Genomic DNA, 17,712 nt, shown 5'->3' on the forward strand with positions numbered 1-17,712 from the left:
GGGAGGGGGGGAAATGAGGAGCTGATACCAAAGGCTCAAGTAGAAAGAAAAATATTTTGAGAATGATGAGGGCAACAAATGTACAAATGTGCTTGACACATGGATGGATGTATGGCTTGTGGTAAGAGTTGTAAGAGCCCCCAATAAAATGATTTTTAAGAAAAAGGCAAAAGATCTTGATATTTTAATGAATTGTATAGCAAATCCTTTAAATAAGAACTGTTCCTTAATTTGTCTCTTTAGAACATTCAAATTCTCAAGCATTGCTAACATCCCCCTAATACAAAAAATTAAAAAGGCAGCGTCCCTTCTAACTTGAATTGCTGCACAATTATCTACAATAACAACTTACATAATATTCTGATGGTGCAGCATCTCAGAAAACCACCGTATGCTTGCTCACTCTGCTCTGATGACCGGCATCCTTTCTTGAGGTTTTGTTTTCTCTAGGTGGAAACTGGTCCACCTATGTCAGACTCCCCTGCAAGGCTTATGGCCATGCCGATTTCACTGATGCTACCTTTTCAGTCAAAAGACCCATTCTTCAGTTCCACCTGACCTGCTAAATCAGCACCTCTGGGGGGTAGCGGAGGGTGGGGGTTGGAAGGAAGGCCTAGAGATCTGCATTCCCACAGGTTCACAGGGTCATTTTTATGCAGACCTAAGAGGGGAAACCAGTGGCTCAGCGTTTCTATAGTAACCCCTTACAAGTCAAATTATTCAATTAGTGAAAAAAAAAGACAAAACAAAAACCCATTCCCAGACAAGTGGAAATTCTTAGGCGTTTACTCTTTCAGAGGTACTAGCACTAATTGTATTTGTCACAATATGAGCTGATTCATAATCTCCTGTCTTTTGATATTTTTTCAGCCTATCTTCTTTCCCCCTCACTTTCTAGAATTAAAATTCATTTTAGAGAAATAACCTAAGAGAATGATTAAGAGTCATTTAAAGAAAAAAGGATAAAACAGACACACCGTCTGTTAGGGTTGGCTTGCCCAGCAACGTTTCCACATTAGCCGCTAATGAAACACACACCTGTTCCCATTGCTTCCGCTTTGAAAGTACCAGGTACTTAGGGAGGGAACAACCAAACCAAACCAAAATAATCATGCATCCTTTTTTCCTTTGTTATTGTAGTCCAACCTAGACCCCTACAGTCAGAAACCCTACAGAAAAGACCCATAACCACAGTTCAGGAATAAGAGTTCTTTCTCAGAGGGAACTAATCACAATGATCTACATGTAACCCCATCATGTAACACCCAACAAAAGAGTGGGTGAATGGAGACACCGGACAGTGTAAGACATGAAAAAATAATAATAATTTATAAATTATCAAGGGTTCCTGAGTGAGGGGGAGGGAGGGGAAAATGAGTAGCTGATACCAAGGGCTCAAGTACTAAGAAACTGTTTTGAGAATGATGAAGGCAACAAGTGTACAAATGTGCCTGACACAATGGATGGATGGATGGATGGATGGATTGTGATAAGAGTTGCACACACCCACAATAAAATGATTTAAAAGTTATAATAATAAGGGTCCTTTCTCTTAACTGACATGGAAAATGAAAAATACTTTCCCCTCTCTAACAGTGTCTGAATCTTGGCTTGGGCATCTGCTCAACTGAGTAATTTTACCAAATGCACCTACTTAAAACACACAAAGTCACACAGACCCCATAAATTACTTTCCCAAGCCACCAAAATGCAATATTTCCCTTCCCCCCACCAACCCTTTCTTGTATTTAAAAATAAAACCCAATTCTGCTGAGGAATAGGTTTTTCTTGGCTTCACCACAGGAAGTGGCCTGGGTGAGTTCTCAGGTCATGTTTTTAAGAGTGTCTGTGGGATACCTGCCCTGGGCTGATGGGAGCCCTGCAGGTGGACTGAGAGCTTTGAAGGGGTTTCCCCCAGCAGCCTGCTGTCCGAACAAGGAGCAGCCCTGCCCCGACTGCAGCTGTGGAACCAGTGACCTCAGCTTCTAGACACACAGTGCTGGCTAGTCAAAGGCATCCATCTTTAATACGTTCCCTTCCGTATTGCTGACAGCCCTTCCCCCTTTCCAAATGGGAAAAAATGAAATAAAACAAAACAACAACCCCATCTTCCAAAGGCAGCCAACTTGTTTGTTGTTTGAAAATACGAAAAAAAGGAAAATCATCCTAAACTTTCTGCTACCAACTATTGACTTGAGCTATTTAATTGATGTGAAATAGCTATCTAGATCTCGATCTCTACATTTCCATCTCCATCTCTATGTCTACCCTTAGGGTTAGGTTTTGGAGGTCAACAGTAGTGTTGGTGGACCATACAATGGGGTGTTGTATGTATAGAACTCATTACTTTCCAATGAGGATCTCCAGTGCCCTGGGGCTTGGGGTTGGGGAGCCCTGGTGGCAAGGTGGGTTTACCAGTTAGGCGGCTAACCACGAGGTCAGCAGTTCAACCCCACAAGCCTCTCCAAGGGAGAAAGATGAAGCTTGTTGCTCCCGTGAAGAGATACAGTCTCAGAAACACGATGGAGCAGGTCTCCTCTGTCCTATGGGCTCGCTATGGGCTGGATGCCATTGAGAGTTAAGACTATGGGAAGAAACTCTTCAAACTCCTCCTTTCTGTGCATTGCTTGTCTAAAATGCTAACAAGTTACTTAAGTGGTACAAATATTCTGTAGCCAGAGTGGCGCTGGTGCTCCCCCTAGGTGTGAAGGGCAGATGGCCAGATGAGGTACACTGAGGGAGGAGGGCCAACTCCAAGTAGCCAAGGATTAATGGTGATGCATTCTACCAGTTCCCTAAACTAGTCCCAACAAAATGGATACGTGGTTTGGAAAGATTCCTATGGAGAAACCACGAATGGAAGAGGTTTCCCCCTCGATGACGTAAGCACAAGAGAGCAACAAGAAAATGGCAGAGCTGATACTTCCACTCCCAAGGTAAGCTTTTGTTGTTTTTGTTAGCCACAGTTTGAGTGTCAGATGAAAACAAACAAACAACAACAACAAACAATAGTCAGGTGCTAAGCTGATAAGTCAGTCAAAAATACTAAAAAAATAACGAGTGGGCTATTTGATGTAAGGGTTTATAGCCACTGTCTTTAATGGCAAGTTTCGCACGAAGTCCATACCATGCTTTGACATTTCAGGTAGTGTTAGACTCACTGCCAATGAGTCAATGCCAACTCCTAGGAACCCGATAGGATAGGGTAGAACTGCCCCTGTGGGTCTCTGAGATTGCAACTCTTTAAGGGGAGGAGACAGCCTCATTATTCACCCTGAGAAGTGGCTGGCGATTTCAAACTGCAGACCTTGTAGTTAGCAGCCCAACACCCATGGTGAAGATATTCAAGATGGTGTGTTTCACTTGTATCTAATTCTTTGAACTTCCATTTTACATGGGTTTTATGAACATGGATATAATTTACAGATCAATACATATTCAGAATGTATATTCACATCTTTTTTTCCCCTTTTCTGATATCCATTGCCTTCGAATCAACTGCAACTCATGACAACCTTGTGGAACAAGAGTCAAACTAAGGCTATAAAGATCTCTATGGAAACCGCTGGCTGTCACATCTCTCACACACATCCCCCCCATCAGCCAGTGGATTCACAGTGCTGATCTTTCAGTTAACAGCCAAGCAACTAACGACTGGGCCACCAGGGCACCCTTCCCTCACTCCCCATAAGTGTGCACGATGTCTACTGATCATATAGTATCAAGGTTGTCAGAGCCGTCCAATGTCAGGTAGCATCAGGTGACTTCTGTCACACACAGAAATGTAAATGCCCAGAAAGGGTAGGATTCAGCCGTGGGTAAACATTACTAGTTAATGACATCTCCTAGACCAGAAACTAAAATCCCAAAGGGTGAGATGTCTGCCTAGTTAGGGATGGAGCTGGGATTCTTCTGAGTTCTCCAGGTTCGGTACTCTTCTCAGCTGCGCCAGAATTGCCTCTCACAAATGAAGAGGGAGGGAGGGAGGTCAAGGAAAAATGGAGCAAACCATAAAAACTCAAATAGAATAGCAACCCATCAGAGTAGGCCCCGAGTTTCTGTAGCCTGTGAGCTAGTGAGACCTACCTATGCCTTCAATACTTACAATAACTCCTGGGTAATAACCTCCGACCGTCACATTCTGGGTCCTGGTAGTGGCAGCAAGGCCCACCGTGAGGATCAACACGGACACAATGAGCAACGTCACAGTGACATAGATGGAGTTTCGCTTCCTTCGGTTGAAGGCTCCTGAAAGCACACAGAGAAATAGAAATGGCTCATTTCAGCAGGGAAAGAGAACGACTTCAAGAAAAAGAAAAAAACCCCACAAGAATACATTAGTAAGGTTTTCTGTTCCGACGCCCACTGGTAGCTGGGGTTACTTCTGAGGAATAAATTATAGGGAAAGCAGGGTGCTTGAGGTTTGTTTTGTTTTGTTCAGTCACCCTGTGCCACTTTCATAATAAAGGCGATTTCCTTTTTGAAAACACACACACCAGAAGACGTTTCACTAGTCACATAAAAACAAGACCAAACAAATCTTGTGCTTTCGGCAGTCTGTAAAAGATGGGTCGTCTCCACTCACCAGAGTGCTTTTGCAAGTCAGTTTATAAGGCAGATGATAAATGGGAAGAGAGAGTGTGTGTGTGTGTGTGTATGTGCACTCGTGCGCAGGGAGGTGGGAAGAACATATTAAAGGAAAATATTCTAAAGGCAATAGGCAACTAAGAAGAAGCATACACACATGCTGGAGATAAGAAATTTCATTTTCAGTGTAAATATCAGAGCCAAGCCAGGTCCCGGGTTTTTTTGGTTTTTTGTTTTTTTCATTTATTTCTGACATTTGCCACCTCATGGATAAACTTTAAAATGGTGTGTTGCCAAGATTTGTCACTGAACAAATGTGTGTAATAAAGTCAGTGTTTGGAGGCCATTAGTCCACACAGATAAGTATCTGCGGGGAGCGCGTTGGGGAGGATGAGAACTTACTCCCATTTAGGCTCAGGTGGCACACATATAAATGAGGAGAAGCCCAAATTCCGACTCAGTGCTTATCACACATGATAGCACAAACCAATCTTTTTTCTCTCTATCCAAAATAGGCTTATTAAGTCAGATAGGAAAACAGTATCTAGTCTGGCTTTTTGATTTAATTATTTAGAGGCATGAGTCTGCATGTATGTAATTGGGAGTGGGTGGGTCACACCAGGAAATGCCAGGGGAGAGTTACCACCTAAGAGTTCAAATTATATATATATATATATACACACATATATATGCAAATGAGGAATACTATGAGCGTCCACTCTTTAGCTGGGAACCCGAGGTAGGGGAGGGAAGGAGGAAGCAATGGGCCTGCTCACCTGCCTATGTGGCTTGGCTGTCATTTGTGAGACTCAAGAGGCCACTTGGGTCTGTTCTTAAGACCCCTCATTTCAGGAGGCCTCCTTGCAGCCTCAGGAAGCAGCTGTGGAGAAGTGGCGGAGACTGTACTGTATATACCACGGAGGGGAGAGGGGATGAAGAAAGAGAGAGGCAGGCCTGGTGGTGATGGGAGGGCAGGGCCTAGGTTGGCCTTGAGTGCCCCTCAAAAGACTTCCCTTTGTCTATAAGAAACAAAAGCCATGCGGGTGCCCCCCCACCCCCACCCCAGGCAGCCCCACCATCCATTTCACCCACCCCAGTGCCTTCCTGGCTGAGGGTTCCAAAGGCAATGGGAGGAGCTGACTGACTGTCTGCTCTGACATCAGCCTAGGAAGTGAGGGTCAAGCTCCTCCTCAGGGTCATTTCTAATGGAAAAACATTAGGAGACTATCTTATACTGAGATGTAGACAGGGCAGGGGTGCTTCCTGGCACCCACTGACTAAAGAGCCACCTCTCACTCTGGAAGGAAAGCTTAGGAGAGTTGAACAAACAGGCTTCTCTCCAGCGGAGGCAGGGGTGGGGGGTGGAGGTGAGGGTGGGGGTGGTACTTACCTCAGCCCTACTGGGGAGGAAACAAGAGGCTGTGTAAACTGAGTGCTATTAGGGATGCAAATGGTGAGCTGAAGGGCAATAAATACAATGGGTGAGCCAGAGATCAGGCCTGTCTGGTGCTCAGAAAGGAAGAGAAAAGGGGTGGGGGCAGGGGAAGGTAGTATTTGTTTCTTCTGCTTATTTGTTTACCAGAACAATGGCCTGTTAATGATCCTTCTTCTTGGAGGGGAAAGACCCTAAAATCCTATTTCTCAGTACATGGCCACATGCTTACATAAACCCTAAACACCCATTGCTACCACATTGATTCTAACTCACTCACCTATAGGACAGAGTCAAACTGCCCCATAGCATTTCCAAGGCTGTCATCTTATGGAAGCAAACTGCCACATCTTTCTCCAGCAGGGTGACCGGAGGGTTGCAGTAGGTGAACACTGAGCCAAGGAACCACCAAGGCTCCATTGATCTCTGAGGGGCTATAACAAAAACTTCTTGACACCCCTCCCCATCTCCCTTTCTGCCCTGTCGCCCACACCATCTCCCCTCCCCATCTTCCTGGGCAAAGGAGCAAGCGTGCAGAGAACCAGAACATCTGCACCCAAGTTATCTTTGCAACATGCACCCTTGTCCCCACATCTTACGGGAATCCATGTAACCTTGGGATGCAATTAGGGGCAGGCAGGTGTGTGTGGTCTTTGAGATTTTGTTTACATTGCTCTCTTGCTCCTCCCCTGTCAACTGGCCTTTGTTTTTGTTCACAGCTCCTGGGTATCCTTCGCAAATATCACTCCAACTCTTAAAAGCACAGGAGCTGGATCAGAAAAGTGACTCAGCAAACCACGTGGTGTCGTTTGAAAACCTCCCCCACCGACCTTTCCCTGCTTTAGGGCCTGAAGGGAAAATTCAGCCCGCTGAGAAAACTACACTAAGCTCCTACAGCCCCACAGGGGTGTTATCTCCAGACAGGTTTCTGTTTTGGATAGAATTCGAGCAAAACTCTTCCAACCCCTGGTTGGGCTCTCTAGTCTCTGTCACCTTCCCCCAGACCACTACTTCTGTTGCACTACCAGATTCACAATTGTGTAAAGCAACATTCATGTTAGTTGTACTCAGGGAGTTGGCTATTTAAAGGAACCCCAAGGGCGGGCTGAAAGGGGTGGTAGTTGTTGCATTTGAAAATTAAAGAATCACCCTTGATTACTCTTTTGTGTCCACGTGACTCAGTAAAATTCACATCTGCTTAGAGCATGACACACCTGTTCTCTTGAGAGGTCTGGCCCAAGTCCTTAAGAGGCAGCCGCAATATTAAAGCCTAAGGGGTCTTCTTAGGCCCCCTCCCCTAGAGATGGTCCCTATTTTCGAAGGGAGAAGGGAAGGCCTGTTCTTCTTAGGGTACATTGTGTGCCTTGCCTCAGATGTTCTCCTGAACACCGAACCATTCTATTGCTGTTTTATTTAGTAAACCAACACATCAAAAGAACTCAGAAGAGGGGCTTAAAGAAAGCAGCAGGCACTTGGAACTGGCTCCTAGAAAAGCATTCTATACCCAGGAAGCAGTTGATACTTGTTGAAGGAACAAGAGGTATTGTCTCATGACAGCTTCTCTTCTATTGAAATAGATGGTGGTGGGGAATGGGGTGGCTGACTAGCAACTGTGCTCCTAGCATGGATTCTTTGAAACAGGGTGTACCTGAGAGCACCCCAGAACCCAAAGCCTTTTAGTCAACTAGTGTCACAATGCCACTGTCTCTTGGAGTGCGTGTCTAGTGGGCACTTAGTTTGTTTTTGTTGAAACAGCAACACATCTGGCAACCACCAGCTGTGGGAGTCTGAAATACCTTCATCGGCATCCACTGTCCCCTCCAGCAACACCCCCCCCCCACCGCAGCAAGCACCCTGCAGAATCACTGCAGTGTCACAGTGCCACTCTAGTCGGATGACTAGGAGGCTGGGCTTCAGAAGTGCCCAATTATTTCCTGTCACCACCCCTCCAAGTACAACCAGCTTCTCACTCTGCTAGGTTCCCTCCTCTCCCAGGTCTGCCCCCACCTTCCAGCTGCACTGCAGTCTTTGAATCTGAGCCCCTCCCTTTTTTGACACCTGCTCAGAAATCTCCCCCTCCGGGAAGTTTTGCTTGATTAAGCGCCTTGGAAAACCAAACTCACTGCCATTGACTTGACTGGGATTCCTAGGGATCAGGTTTCAGTGACTGTAAACCTTTAGGGAAGCAGACTGTCTCGTCTTTCTCCCCAGGAGCCACTGATGGTTTGAACCTTAGACCCTGTGACTAGTAGCCCAAAGCTTACCTCATAGCACCACCCAGGCTCCCCCACTCCAACCACTCCTGCCCCCCAAGTTCATAGGCAACTTATTCAACCAGTTTATCCACTGTAATTGCTACAATTACCATTGTGTTTGTGAGTCAGCTCCACAACCCATAGGATGCCCAATGGCCTAGGCTGTCCAGAACCTGATAGGAGCCAAGGTGTGGATTTCCAGATGGTAGTAAAATCATTTCTGCTTCTGGTTACAGATTCCTGATTATGCCTCTCAACAGAGTGGGAGGGATGTGTAATTCCTAATGGGGTGCGGCAAGGATAGTGACCCAGTATCCTGTCCTGTACACTATCCTATTGATGGCCCTCCAATTCTCAGGGCTGATGTGTTGAATGGATTAAGATCCCCTTACTTACCTTGGCTTTGTGAGACAAACAGGCCCCCAGAAAGTTTCAGCGTTGAGTATTTGTCCCAACAGGTGGCTGCCCACATCACAGACTTAGATTGAGCTTCAAGACCCTACCTACCCAAATCTGCAATGAATCTTTCAGGACACTGAAGCCCTGTTCCCATCTTCCCTGGACTTAGTCAAGTCTTTGAATGGGGGCACTTCAGGCTGATGTCGAATTACAAACGCGTTCTTTGGTAGGGGGAGGGGGGCCCTACTGCAGTGGAGGTGCCTTAGCTCTCCAACACATAGGTAAAAAGGGAGAAGGGGGTTGCAGTCAGGGGGAACGACGGGCCTGGGCATCCAGTTACTTTCTTCAAAATTGCCAAGCTCAAGCGCCTCACTCCCAGCTTTAGCCAAACCCCTCCATCCCTAAGTAATGGGCAAGCTTGGAGGGCAGGCACCTGGAAGTCCTGTGTGTTTGTGTGTATTTCTGGTTTGGCTGTTTTGGCTGAGATGGCTCCTTGTCTGTACAGGGAATCCCTTCAGAAGTGCTGAGCTGGGAGGCTGAAACATTAACCCACCCCTTCACCCCAACCCCAGGGAAGCTGGCCTTGCCAGAGGTGAGTTAAGTGGGAGTCAAGTAGCCTAGAAGCTGATTCAGGCTTGGGCTGGGCGGGCCCCGAGCCAGAGAACTCCAGGGAGACTCCTCTGTCAAACTGGGGAAGGCCAGGGTTCCACTGGACTCCAACCAGTACCAGTGCCTCAAGGCTGCCGACCTTCAACAAGCAGAATGTGTGGCTCAGGCTCTGTGAAGACACGGGGTCTAAGGTGCCTTCCTAGACAACACTGGGCTGCACTGCTCCTGGCGCACAGTTGTTGCAAAGCGACAGATTGGCTGAGGTACTCTTGGGCACCCATGAAAGAATTCGATTCACCTTGATCCCCAACTTCTGAAGCAATGTGCCAGGGGGCGGCGCTTTGAGGCCTGGGCCACTGCTCTGCCCACCATACGGCAGGTCTTCGAGCCCAAAGCAGGGAAGCCCCTCTTTTGCAGGTGGTTGGGGGCTCCCAGTGGAAGTGGGCACTGTGGAACCCTCGCACCCTCCCACCCAGCCGGCCCTCCAGCCCCAGCTAGGAGGCAGTTGTGCTGGCGCCACAGCTGGCCAAGGTGAGGAGCGCAGTCTGTGCAGGTGGGCTTGGACGCAAGTGCTGGTGCGTACGTGTGTGTGTGGGTGGGGGGGGACGGTGTTAGATAGGGGCCAAGGCAGGGGCGGGGTGGGGGGGGAGTCCATCACGGCTGCCCTTGGACCAAGGTTTTTGGCTTCATTCATACCACGTTGCAAATAACTACGCCCTTAAAAATAAAAGAGAGCAAATTATTATAGTGAATATGCAACACTCTGGAAAATAGGGCTCTTGGTCACCATCCTGGAGAAAACACTTCCTGGGACCTCCAGGAATCGAATTCTCTTCAGATTGAGTCTTTTGCAGGCAGCTCGTGTGTGTGTGTGTGTGTGTGTGTGTGTGTGTGTGTGTGTGTGTGTGTCTCGCTCTCCTCGTCGGCCCCCACCCCAACTCGCCCCCCCTCCTCGACATATTCCCAAAAATTCTTCAGGAGTCGACGTGACCAGGCCATAAATCCAAGTCCAGGGAGAATGCAGGATGTCAAGTATTGGGGGAAGCTAGGGGTGCAGGGAGAGGTCTTGAAGTGGATCCGAGAATTCGATTTGGTGAAAGTGTGGCTGAGGCGAATTGTGAGATTAGATGGGATCGCAATTTCCCCACCCCTCCTGCTCTCCTGGGCTCCAAATGAATCGCTCTGCCCAGTGAAATCATAGGGCTTGGGAAGGTGCCCAACAGCTGAGGGGCGCGCGGGCGATTCTGTGTTTGTGACTCCCCTGGAAGTGGCTTCCAGGAGTGGCCAAGTTGGTGTCTGGAGGTAATGGTTCCCTATGCCCCCTAGTTTGGGTGGCGAGTTCCACATTGAAGGGGCCCCGGAGCGAAAGCGCGACTTGGAGAGATGCGCGGCTCCGTTGGGCTTTTTCTTTCTCCAGCTCTCACTGCCCCCTCTTTTTTTCCTCACACACACATGACGCGCATCTGGGGCCGGATAGGAATTCAATCCAAAGGATGTAGATCCCGCTTCTGTAGACTCCACTCCTCAGGAATTCCCTTCCTTCCTGGGACCCTCCCCTTTCCCTGGTCCCCTGATCACGTAAGCCCCCGCCCCCCCCCTTCAGCAAGGTGCAAGTCAGTCAGTCCCCCACACCCCCCAGCACTGCAGCTCTGAATTTCTGGAGAGCTTCAAGTGAGTTAGGGAGTGGTGGAAGGAAGCCAGGATTCTGGTGCCTCTAATGATCTGTTTAAACCTGAGCCCTTAGAAGTGACAGCGACTTTGCAAAGAGGGAGCATCCACTGGGCAGGAAGGTGCAGGTTGCAGGGAAGTGTTTGGAGCTCCAGACAGCTGAGGTTTATGGCCAGCTGCAAGTCTAGAAACACACGCACATAAACACGCACGCACACACCCGCACTCCTAGCCCCTGAGGGGTACTCTGTCTCCGTCTGGGCGCCCGGGGTCCCTGCACCCCACCTTCCCTGTCAGGCCGCTTCCCTGGGGCTCTGCTTCACCGCCCCACCCCAGGCTGGGGCGAGTACCCTTCCCAGCCCCCTGGTTCAGCTTCCCGCCCAGGGGGGTATCAGGGGTCGCACAGTCCTGAGGGTTAGACTTACCCATGGAATCGGGCAGGGACATGTCGCTGGACCGGTGCTGAGTCAGGGACTGATGCATGGTGCGGGCTGCCGGGCTCCCCCGGGCCCCTAAAACTCCTTCGCGAACCCCCACCCTTTCAGGGCGCCCCGCAGAGCATCCTACTCCGCCACTGCCTCTCCCTCAGTCCCTTCAAGAGCTGATCGAAACAGCCTCTGGGAGCGAGCTGCAGCCCAAGGGCCGCCTCCCCCTCCCTGCCTCTCAGTTCCCTCCCTCCGCTCTTGCCTCCTCCAGCTCTGGGAGGCAACAGCAGTGGCGCTTGGTGCAGCACTGTGCGCTTGCGCAAGACCCCCCTCCTCCCTCCCTTTCACCCCCCCTCCCACATCCTAGTTATCCACCTCCCAGCCTCCCAAGCCAGACAGGGAGCCCTTTTACCCCCTTGGGGCCTGGACTGCGCAGAGAAAGAGGGGGCGGCTTCAGCCTGGGGCTGACTGGTCTCCCTAGTTTAGTTTGTGGCAAGCATCCTGTTGTAGGATTCCTAACTGGGCAGGGGGCAAAGTCAGAGGTACAGAGCTGAGGAGCACACACACACACACACACACACACACACACACACGTGCAGGTCTGGTGCTTCCAGAATGACATAATGATGCTGGAGATGATCCAGAAAAGGGCCACTCTATAATCAAGGGGATTGGGTGGGGGAGGAGAAGAAGGGGGCTGCCATAAAAAGATAGATGAAACAAATACAGGCTCTTTAGTCTAGAAAGATGAAGGCTGGGAAGTGATGTGACCAGCGTGTATAAAATGATGTAGAGATGAAGCCAGAGAACACAGCCTGATTCACCAGATCTGAGAATTCTAGAACCACCAGCCCGCCCGCCTCCCCCCAAGAACTCAAAGGCGATACGGGAAAGCAAAATGCCACTGGGCAGCAACACCACACTCTGTACTTTAACAGGTGTTTGTATCTCCAAGATCGCCTTTTCTAATTCTTGCAGAAATAGGACATAGGGAGAATGAGTGTCAACAACTCTGTTTTCTAGAGGAGGAAACAGGTTCACAGAAAGAAAAACCAATCCCCGTGGTCATTCAGCCAATAAGGGGTGATATTTGAGACTAGCTTCTCTGGGTCACTGGAGGAAGATGAGGCACTCTACACTCAGAAAGATGTATGGGGAGGCTTGGAAACCCACAGGAACCCACTCTGTCCTATAGGGTCGCTATGAGTCAGCATCCACTTGCTAACAGTGGGTTTTGTTTGGTTGTGTTCTCAAGGCCAGTGTTCCTCCAGTTACAGCAGCTGAGAAGAAATGCCACCGTATACTGTAGGAGCTTTAGTGGCATGGTGCTGCTGATAGCAAAGTCAGTGGTTTGAACCCACCAGCCACTCTCGGAGAAAAAGTGAGGCTGTCTACTACTACAAAGATTTAAAATCTCGAAAGTGCCAAGAGGTAGTTCTATCTGTCTTAGAGAATCACTATGAGTCGGAATTAACTTGATGGCAGAGAGTTTTATAGCATAATGTAGACTGAAGAAATGAGTTTACTCCCAGAAGGCACAATAGGCTCAAAACACAAGTAGCTTTCAAGAGTGAAGGTAAAGTCGTGTCTGAGAGGTTGCTGAGGGAAAGTAGAGATGAGGTGAGAATATTCCCAATCTTGGAGGAAAGTCAAGTGCTTCCCCAACTCATTCTTCTGGACCCCCATCAGGAGATTTAGCTGGAAGTACCATGCAGTTAACTTCAAAACAACTGGAGAAATTAGGCTTTTTTGAAGGATGAGAAAGAGAGTAGCAGAGGACTCTAGGAGTTCTCTCTGGAAACTGCCCTATAAGGCTCAGCATCTGAAGGAATTTACAGGTTTGGAGGTGCCCGGGCTGTCCCCATGATGGAGTCCAACCCCCTCCCCTCTGAAAATTACCAGGCTCTTCTTTTTCTGGCTCCCCTACCCTGTCCCAAACCAACCAAATTGAGTATACAACTTTGCTGAGAGTCAAAGAGAGCCCCTTGCTTCTTTCCAGCTCTGGCTTCACAATCTCTTGTGAGGACTGTTTCCTCATCCAGGAAATGGAACTGAGGGCCCTGGCCCTTTCCCACCTGCCAGAGGAAGAAAAGACGTTTCCTGAAGGTTGAAAAAGGAAGCCCTTTGTAAAGAACTTGGGCCCCCCAGGGGACAGGCTTAATGTTGCCTCAGGGATTCTTAGCAGCCCTACCCCATAGATGTTTTGTAGAAATCTGTGATAATATGTCCTAGATGCCTACTGAGGTAAGGGTGTGTGCCTTAAACTTGCTAAACTTATGTGTCAGTCTCTGTAAGAACCCCAGGAGCAGAGTGAAGACCCATATTTACACTCTTGCAATGCTCATCTTTCAGACTTGTTTTCCTATTTTTCCCTCCCCCTACTCTAAATAGCAGATCTATTTAATGTGAAGAGCCCCCTAAGACACACATCCATTTCTCAAGAGTGCTTTGTAAAGAGAACTTATTTTGTTCTTGTGAAAGTAGGTTTGCAGAAAAGATGGTTTAATATCCTTAGAGATAGTTGGCTCTCCTATAGCAACCATACGGCTATATGGTGTCTACAAGATATCTACAGCAACAACACACTCAATGCCAGTGAGTCGATTCTGACTCTTGTGACCCTATAGGACAGAGTAGAACTGTTCCATAGGATCGTCATGCTGTTCATCTTTGCAGAAGCCAGCTGCCACTTCTTTCGAACTGCTGAGCATTTAACCACTGTGCCAGGGCTCTGGGAGTGTCTAGAGAAACCAAGTTGAAATGGATTACCAGGTTGGTTTCAATGGACAGAATAAGACTTTTTCCCCTTAGAGAGAAACACACTGTCCATCAACTGAACACAGGGGACATAGGTAATTTGGCGCCTCTGTACAAAGCCAAAAACTAATGAGTTTCCCTGAAAAGGGGAGGGGGCTTTTCTTTATGCAACATCTACAGTCTTGGGCCCTGCTTGAAAATGGGACCTTGTTTGTTAAAAAAGTGCTAGAGGAATTGGTTATTTAAAAGAACTACACACTGGATATATCTTTTGTACCATTCAGGTGCCTTATGGGACTTGGGACACAGCAGGCACTCAGTCAAGTTCAGAATGACTTGGAGACCAGTAGCAGTGACAGTAGCAGCTCCGAGCGTAGCAGCAGTCTTCTTCCTAGAGAGGGTATACTTGCTTGGACAGAGAAGCTGGGATAAGGGTAGGAACTAGAATGGAATCCAGGAAAAGGAAAACAGCAAACAGCAAAACCCACATTTCAACTAAGAGCAGCACATAGGCCCCTTTCCCTCCAAAGAGAAAGGAAGTTTATTTTAAACGCAGAGTGAGCTGGACAGCTAAAATAAAAAAATTTAAGAAAGCGCCTTTCCCCCCTTTTTCATATGCATCATTCTGACTTTATCTGTCAAAATCCATGTGGATTATATACATAAATCAGCTCATAGTCAAATCTACTGGTAGGCAAGCCACCTGATGAATTCTTATTGAGGATAAAAAGAGCTGAGGATTTTCTTTCTCCCAAGAAGCTTGACCACTGTCAGCCAGCTAGCTCGTCACTTTCTCAGGATAACAAGAACATTGCCTGGGGAATGACACAGAGATTTGTCTTTACTTTCTTATTATTTTCTTCCTATTTGATGGCTGTCTTTAATTACCAAAGACTATATCATAAGTAGCGTTTTATATTACCAATAAAAAATATTTGTGACATGACGTCAGCTAAAATGAACATAGTTTTTTACTGTGTTCCCTGTTTGAGAGCATTTTAAAGGTTTCTACTTTTTTCAGAATGATAAATAACACAATAAACCATCTATTCATCTTCATTATCATGGGACACAGTACTATAGTGGCATTATTTGTTCCAAAGACCCATATTTAAAATTTTTTATTAGCAGATATACAGTAAAACCCCCAAATTTGACATCTGTATCCCAATGAATTTCTATAGACATGTGGATAAGTTAAAAAACAAAAGAAAACATTGCTACTGCGGCTCCAGTTCATACATGCATGGGCTTATTCCAAACAAAACCGTGCCTCTGCAACCCGCGAATGTCTGCAGACGAGTTCCCTTACGAATGCACTTGTCTTTGTCTAATTGGGGTTAGGTATCATTGAGTAGGTTCTGACTTATAGTGAACTATGTGCCACAGAATGAAACATTGCCTGGTCCTACACCATCCTCCCAATGGTTCGGTTTGTGCCCTTTGTTGGAGCCAATGTGTCAGGCTTTTACAGAAAGCCTCATTTTTCTCCTATAAAGCAGTGAGTAGGTTCGAACTGCGGACCTTGTGGCCAGGAGAAACCCACTACAATATGCAATCCACTACACTACCAGGGGTCCTGTCTTTTTCTTTCGTTGTTTTTAAGTGATCTTGCTGGGCCAGCTAGATTCAAGGCAAAATGGTCGACTCAAACATTTATGACAACTGTATTTTGGGATTACAAAAGAGGTGGTCTTGATTATTTTCTTCTTGGAGGATGCAGGTCAGTCGTGGGAGGTCATTAAGAAGAAATTTTAAGGGCAATGAGAAATTGCATTGGTAAGAAAAAGGTCAAGAAGGTTGCTTGCACCAAGGGATTCCCCACCCCCCCATCATGACAATACACCTCTTTACAGCCCTGGGTCTTGCCCCCTCAGACTTTTTTTCAATGTTCTCTAAGTTTAAAAGCAACACTATTTTTGTTCCTGGAGGATGCCAACATAGTTGGTTTGGTATCTTGTAAATAGAAGGGAGTAGAATTATTTGGGAAAAGATAAGAGATGAAGGATAAACCTGGAGATATTAGCTTCACATTTTGATATCTGTGTTCAATAAAAGTTTCTGTGATTGTGGCAATTTTTTTTACTTACTCTCATATACTCATAAAGCATTAAGTCTCAGAAACCCACAGTAGCAGTTCTACTCTAATGCACATGAGCATTTCTTCATATGGTTGCTGAGTACCTAGATATCTGCTTTAGTAAATTATCTATTCGTATCCTATGCTTGTTCTTATTGCGTAACTTGTACTTTTCTTATTAGGATATTGTAGTTTCTATAGGTTTTTAAAATTAGCTCTTTAGAGACGTCGGACAGTGTGAGACATGCCAAAATAATAATAATTTATAACTTATCAAGGGTTCCTGAGAGAGAGAGGGGGCGGGAAGGGAGTGGAAAAATGAGGAGCTGATACCAAGGGCTCAAGTAGAAAGAAAATGTTTTGAGAATGATGATGACAACAAATGTACAAATGTGCTTGACACAATGGATGGATGGATGGATGGATTGTGATAAGATTTTTTTAAAAATCAGCCCTTCATCTGATATCTCACTACTAAATATTTTCCCCAATCTGTGGATTCTTTTTACTTTTGATGAAGAATTTTGATTTGTATAAATGTCATATTTTAGAAGGTCTCAGTCCTTTATTTTGTCTTCTTCAGTGTGGGTATTTTTCATTATATTTAGTAGAGTATTTATGCCTTTATTAGGGCCCTTAAATTTATCACTATTTTTCCATTGAAGGTCTTTATGGTTCTAGTCTAGGGCATATATTTCAGTCTTTGATCCATCTTGAGTACGTTTTTTTATATGGTGTGAGGTATGGATCCTCTCATTCTTTTTCAGGTGGAGATCCAATTTTTCCTAGCACCATTTATTGAAAAGGCGATCTCTTCCCCACTTAATGTGTTTTCGATCAGGTGTCGTTAGGTACTTGGTTGTATTTCTGGGCTTGCAATTCTGATCAATTGGTCTTCAAATCAAATCACTTCTAAATTATAAAAAGAACATACTCAGACACAGAAGTAAGCACAGATAGAAGATAGATAGCACATAAAGATCAACAAGGATTTGAGGAACACTTGGGTCAAAAAACGTACACCAGTACTCTCCCCTAGAGGTGAGAGAGAGTCTTCCTCTAGAGCCAGTGCATTGAATTCAGGCTTCTAGCTGCCTGAAGTATGAGAAAATAAATTTCTGTTCTTTCAGTCACCCGTTTGTGGTATTTCTGTTTTAGCAGCACTGGGAAATGAATGTGGATGGCAACTCAGTGTAAGGAAAACCCAAATCTCCACAATGGGTCCAATTGGTAACATCATGATAAATGGAGAAAAGATTGAGGTTGTCACGGATTTTATCTTGCTTGAATCCACAATGATTATAGAAGCAAGTCAGGAAATTAAATGATGCATTGCATGGGGGTAAGTTTGCTCCACAAGATTTCTTTAAAGTGTTGCAGAGCAAAGATGTTACTTTGAAAATTAAAGTTCACCTGACCCAACATATGCATGTGAAAGTTGGACATTGGATAAGGAAGAATGCAGAAAAATCAATGTATTTGAATTACAGTGCTTGCAAA

At 46.4% G+C, this 17,712-nt stretch overlaps 1 protein-coding gene across 2 annotated transcripts in view; it reads right to left on the reverse strand.

Moving 5' to 3' along the window:
- TMEM255A (transmembrane protein 255A) overlaps window positions 1-11,623 on the reverse strand; it is a 63,494-nt gene extending 51,871 nt beyond the window's left edge. For both annotated transcript variants that reach the window (XM_045295870.1, XM_004713042.2), the window contains exons 1-2: window positions 11,376-11,623; window positions 4,106-4,248 (exon numbers count right to left, since the gene is read on the reverse strand). In XM_045295870.1, coding sequence (XP_045151805.1) covers window positions 4,106-4,248; window positions 11,376-11,433 — 201 coding nt within the window. In that variant the 5' untranslated portion in view covers window positions 11,434-11,623. The remainder of the gene's footprint in view (window positions 1-4,105; window positions 4,249-11,375) is intronic.
- Window positions 11,624-17,712: the final 6,089 nt, after the last annotated feature.

Source organism: Echinops telfairi, unplaced genomic scaffold (genome assembly GCF_000313985.2).
Source record: "Echinops telfairi isolate 266 unplaced genomic scaffold, ASM31398v2 ScPeMD7_6080;HRSCAF=6971, whole genome shotgun sequence".
NCBI classification, from domain to species: Eukaryota; Metazoa; Chordata; class Mammalia; order Afrosoricida; family Tenrecidae; genus Echinops; species Echinops telfairi.